General features: G+C 39.0%; 1 protein-coding gene across 2 annotated transcripts in view; it reads left to right on the top strand.

The window, feature by feature from the left end:
* Nucleotides 1-1,241: 1,241 nt before the first annotated feature.
* Nucleotides 1,242-6,000, top strand: part of TMEM144 (transmembrane protein 144) — a 32,114-nt gene continuing 27,355 nt past the window's right edge. Inside the window, exons 1-2 of one of the 2 annotated variants that reach the window (XM_036031962.1) lie at nucleotides 1,242-1,962; nucleotides 4,660-4,825. In XM_036031962.1, coding sequence (XP_035887855.1) covers nucleotides 4,723-4,825 — 103 coding nt within the window. In that variant the 5' untranslated portion in view covers nucleotides 1,242-1,962; nucleotides 4,660-4,722. Of the gene's footprint in view, nucleotides 1,963-4,659; nucleotides 4,832-6,000 lie in introns of both variants that reach the window. The other variant, XM_028520893.2, reaches the window with a different exon arrangement.

The following is a 6,000-nucleotide window of genomic DNA, read 5'->3' as shown; positions in this document are numbered from 1 at the left end:
GGAATCTCATTTTCTCCATGTGAATCTGAAGCAAAAACAAATCACACAATCATGAGGTCTCTTTTAATCACAAAGATCAAGTTTTATTCGGGCCCTATATTTCTCGGAAGAGACTGAGTTTGGGTGTATGTGTGTACCTGTAAATTTGTATGTGTGGAAAGGGGAACTTCAAATTTCTCTGAGGTGCTTAATTAATCCCTTCCCTTATACAAAAAGCCTTAGCTTCTTTAATTCTTTAAAGAACATGGTACTCTTCCCTTCTTTTATTTATCATACACTATGGTTTATAAATGTGAATGTTTATAGTAGGACTTCCCTTCAGGATACCTCCTCTTTGGACAGCACTTATGTTTTCTCCTACTTGTAACTCCACAACCATTACTAACCAACCACTGGATTGCCTCAGTTAAAGGCCGCTTCCTCAGAGAGACCTTCTTTGAACTCTCAGACTAGGAGAGAACCCAGCACTTCCCCTTTCTGAACTTGGTTATATCTGTGTCCCTTGCCATTCTGGAACCTCAGTGAATGGTAGCACCCCGTATAGGCCACAGATGCACTCCCAGAGCTAACAGTCTAGAACACAGCTGTTCAACAGAACTCTCTGTGATGACCGAAGCATTCTAAAATCTGCAACGTGGTTATGGAGCCCTCAAAAAGTGTCCAGTACAAGCAAACTACTGAATTTTTAATCCTCATATAAATATAATAGTCATAGGCAGTCTGTGGCTACATATCAGAGTGAGAAACAAAAGCAATGTTTCTTCAAATCTAAACCAGAATGTCAGGAATCTGCATTTTAACACATTCCCCCTCAATAGATTGATTCTTACTGTCAATATAATTTGACAACTATTGAGGTACAATGTGAGTCTCATGGAGGAAACTTAAAAGAAAACAATCTAGCCCTGGCTGGCGTAGCTCAGTGGATTGAGCTCAGGCTGCGAACCAGGCATCGCAGGTTCGATTCCCAGTCAGGGCACACGCCTAGGTTGCAGGCCATGGCCCCCAGCAACCGCACATTGATGTTTCTCTCTCTCTTTCTCTCTCCCTTCCCTCTCTAAAAATAAATAAATAAAATCTTAAAAAAAAAAAAAGAAAACGATTCTTGAGCCACACCCCTCCAGATTCTGGTGCAGGGCCCAGGTATCAGTATTTCAAAAACAAACAAATAAATAAGACAAAAAACCTCCCTCGGCCATTATAATGCGCAGCCAAGCCTGAGAAGCCTATATAGTTCTCATGTGGCACTCAGTACGAGTTAGATAAATGTGAGGATGCTTGTTCTGGTGCATTTATAAAGGCCTAGTGATGACAAGTAAAACCTTGTGATGTCACAAGAGATGTCAATGACATTAGTGATTCAGATGAATTTCTTAATACTCTGAAAAAATCAGCTTTAGATAATCTTTCACAACTGTGTGAAATTCCTTGGCCTTTGGTTTTATCCATAAGTAGTACAAATAATGCCTAGTTCTGTGATGTTTAGAGAAGGTGACATGGTCAGAGTTCCCTGAAAAATCACCTCTCCAAATGAACAAAAGGCTCTCTCATTTGCTGGTAGATTGACAAAGGGCCTGATGACCCCTGGTCAGAGTCATGGGAGTCACATGACCACGCACTCCCGCACAGAAGATGAGGGGAGGTGTTCCCCATCCTACCACTCTCAGGCCAGGCCTTCGGAGCTCCTGTGATAGAACATTCCCCTCCTCCAGCCAGGTGTGTAGGTCCTTGTTCCTACAGGAAGTAAAGACTGGCCTGGCAGCCAGGAGAGCCCAGGGAACAAGGCCTCAGGGTCTTGGTTGCAAGTGCCCTTCTGGGCCCCCTCCCAGGTCTCCCACCACAGATAACTGTCTGAGAAGGAAGTGGAGGCCAAGGCTGGCAAGGTGCCTGGGCGGCAGAAGGAAGAACAGAGCAGGCTCCGCACAGCAGCGCGGTGGAGGCGGATCTGATCGTGTCAGCACAGTGAGTACGGCAACTGAAAGTAAACCCACGTAACTTTGCAGGGGAGTGTCTCATGATTTTTCAAAACATGATAATGATTAAAAAGAAAAAATCAAGGCTCAGAATAAGTACGTTAAAGAACTGCTAATTTTAGCCAAGACACTGGCAGAGGCTGCCAGAAGATTTGAGGAAATTAACATGAAACTAAAACTGAAATCCCTGGAGTGGAACAAACAGTATCGGTCAGAAAACAGCAAACGTACACACACAAAAAGGCTGCATAGAAATTTAAATAGCTAGGAGAAATTTGGAGAAGTATTTATTAATAAAATTATTTTAAAGTACTAGAAAAAATGTATAAATATAGTTCAATAAAATACCAGTAGTCACTTGAAAGTAAACATTAAAAACTACTTTAAAGTGCATTAAATTAAAGTTTCTTTACAAAGTGATAGTGCTTTTCTTTTCCACAAAAATTTCATTGATTTAGAAAGACGTAAGCTTCCTTAGAGCAGTATTTCCAACCCACACTGCAATTACATCACACGCTTTGTGAAATGTACTAGAGCTGTATGCAATAAACTTCATTTATCTGCAGGAAGTAACTTTAAGTGAAGTAACACTGATTAATGTGCACTCAGCAGTCAAAATGCAGGTCGTGCACCCTGATGAGCACTCAAATTACTCTTTCAGGGGTGAAATCTGGGAGGTTCGGGGCTGTCAGTATTCTTCATAGAGCCATCTTTTCACTAAAATGATTTGCTACCTTTGAAGTTTTGACATTCTCCTATCAATGTGCTTATGAAGGTTTTGTTTCACTTTGCTTATTTTTTTAACATTCTTTTAAAAAATTGGTTTCTTAGCTAACACCTAATTCTGTGTCTCTTTAGTCCCGTGATATCCTTCCCAGGCACCTCCTAGCCCTGTGACCTATTGCTAAATCTTAGCAAATTTCACCTGCCTGCTTATGTAAGCCACTGCAGGGCTAAAACATTTTTCTTGAAAGAGTGTGACTGTGTCTGTGTTTAAATAAGCCTCCCTCCGTGTCTCTTCCTCAACTCCAGCCCCATGGTGGATGCTATCTTACTAGCAGTTTTGTTGTTGTTTTGTTTTGTTTTTTAAGAAAGTACACACAATTTCAAACAGATATTATTCTTACTAAAATCAATTCAGCACTTTTGAAATTATCCTTGTTTTCAGTCAAATTACCCATAATAATGCCCGAGAACATGTATTGTAAGTGGTTTTATATTTAACATTGTCTGTAAGAACACGTAAGGAGCAACACCTGCAAAAATGAAACACCTTAAAGTAAATGCTTATCATTGTAAAATAACAAGGAAATGTGATTTCAGATGTACTTTATTCAATACATATCCAAAAGAACTTGTCACTATGACATTAAGTCTGGAGGCAAATTTTAAAAAGACTAGATTACCCTCAACTCTGTTTCAAACAGTTTACATGGAGAAGTGAACCAGAAGGTCAGTGTGCAAAATATAAATTCAAGATGGTATTGTGGGAAGACTCTGGTTTCTTCCTGTGATTAAATGACTTTTTTGTGTCATTTTTTTTCTTATGTCGCTTGCACAAATAAAAAAGTGAATTATGTTCAGTAGCCTTTTCCAAATGTTGTCTTATGAAAAATACCTGATTCCTGGCTACTTGTGGTTTTAGGTCTTTTCTTCATAGGGGAACCAGAACTTCTGAATAAGCTCAGCAGTGCTGTCCGACAGAACGTTCTGCAGTGAGGGGAATGTTCTCCATCTGCACAGTCCAGCACAGTAGCTGCTGGCTCTGTGTGGCTGTTGAGCACTTAAAATGTGTGTAGCCTGGTTGAGGAACTGAATTTTTTTTCTATTACTTAATTGTAATTCATTTAAATGAAATGTAGTTGGCCGTCTGTGGCTAGTGGCTACCAGATGACACAGAGGGCTGCCGAGCTAGCTGCCTCTCACTGTTCTGCTGGCTGGCTGATAGGATGATGCAACACACCACGGGTGAACTTCTACTTGAGGATGTTCCTGAAAGGGTTTTTCAAGAATCTAAATTTTGAACAGATTTAGGAGATTCTTGAGAAGATCTTTGGGAAATTCTTCTACCTGCTGAGTTTCTTAAAAAGTCATAAAGATAGAGGATTTTGTGAAGTATTTAAAATAATACACACTGTGGTACTAAAGATGAAGAAAAGTACATTTACCTCTAGCGGATCCTGAGCACATAGCAGCAATTCAACCTAAAAGTGCCTAGAAGCTCCTGTTGGAAATGCAACAAAAGGTTTTGCTTGTTACAGCTCTGATAGTTCTGAAAGTCTTCACACACGTGGTCTCATTTGATTATCACAACAATCACCTTAAATAAACAGACTTCTAAGTCCACAGATCTTTTCATTATACCTGTCTACATACAAAGAGCTTTTTATGCTGTAATAAAACTGTTTCTAGACCTTAGAAGAAGTGAGGCTTTCCAGCTGTGAAGGCAAAGTTTTTTTGTAATTATAGATTAGAGATCACAAAGTTTTTTTGTAAAAAAATAATAATAATAATAAATGAACGTGAAGTATGAATATACCATCATTTTGTAATGTCCTAATGCTTTATCCGGAAGGAATAATTTCAGTATGCTTTTGAAAAACTCAATAAATATCATGTATTGATCACAGTTTGTTCACAGATTCACAACTTGTTCATTTTTTTATGTTTATTTCTTTTATTTCAGAAACGCTTGCAAATTCCATCAAGTCTAAAGTGAATCAGCTCACTCTCAGGCAGAACTGGAACCATGAGCAACAATGGAACAGACCTAACCATCGGTTTCATCTCCTCTTCTGCAGCCATCCTTTTGTTTGGCTCAAACTATGTGCCACTTAAAAAATATAACACTGGTGATGGTAATTACTTTTTCTTCATTGTTAACTTTAAATTATTTTTAAATACAAAGTTCTCTATTTGGGTCTTTTAAAAATGATGGCTACAAAAGTAAATTTTGTTGAACCGGGTGCCAAATGAATGGAGCTTAAAATAAATCATTTGATAATGTCAAGCCAATTGATCTGAGAGGTAGTCATTATAGGACAACCTTACGACTGTGTTTCATGGTAAAGCTAGGATGAATAGTCAGGAAAGATTTCTGGCTATATCTGTTATGTTTACAAAAGAAGGAAGGCAATTCATTCTACTAATAACACTTGTTTTGAAAACAGCAACTTCCAAAACGATTGATAGAACAGAGGACAATTTGAGTATAACACGAATTTTGTGTTTCCTTAAGTGCAGTTTTAACTCTGATCAAACACTGGGCGAACACAGAAAACTTCATCCAGATGGATGAAGATGCACAGTAATCCATAAAATGCACTCACACACACACCCCTTAAATGTCCCCGAGCTCCCGCTGTACCACAACCTTTCTCGTCTCGTCTCGTGTTAAAACATCCCGTCCACCACCTTCACAGGAGCTTCCAAGCTGCAACACTTCTGATGCTACTTCCATAGGCAAACTTCAGGTCTTTTCATGTTATAGAGCCATATGTATTGTAGCATTTGTGAATTTCTTAACTACTTCACCAGTGCAGTAAAACTATACCATCATTTTTATTAGATTCTGGTCTTTTTTTTCTAACATGTTGTTGATGAAGTTTTTGTGTTGTACCCTAGCCCCAATTTCCCCATAAGCTCTGTGGTTTTGACTGCATGATTTTGCATAGTGCAGTGATTTTTAGGACTGTAATGTCACATTGTAGTAGAACTGACTGTAATGTGCATTTCAGGGAAGAAGCAACAGTTCTTTCTATCTACTTGCCTTTTATATTAATGCCAGGAGAAGGGACTGGACATGTTACAGTGAACGCCTGTTAGGAAACAGATGCGTTGTTTCCCCGATTCCTTATGTCTTGATGCAACTTAGACTGAGGAATTACAATTCTTTTTCCTCTAGAGCCTTTCTTTTCCTTTGGAGTTAGAAAAGGAATGGAAACTACTAAAAGAGGAACATAAAACACACTAAGGGATAGAGAACCTGGCTTTTCGGTGTTTCTCAACTGTGTGACCCTGGGCAAGC

This window comes from Phyllostomus discolor, chromosome 8 (assembly GCF_004126475.2).
Source record: "Phyllostomus discolor isolate MPI-MPIP mPhyDis1 chromosome 8, mPhyDis1.pri.v3, whole genome shotgun sequence".
In the NCBI taxonomy this organism is placed as follows: Eukaryota; Metazoa; Chordata; class Mammalia; order Chiroptera; family Phyllostomidae; genus Phyllostomus; species Phyllostomus discolor.
Note: the sequence above shows the minus strand (reverse complement) of the source record. Positions and strands in the feature narration are given on the sequence as shown.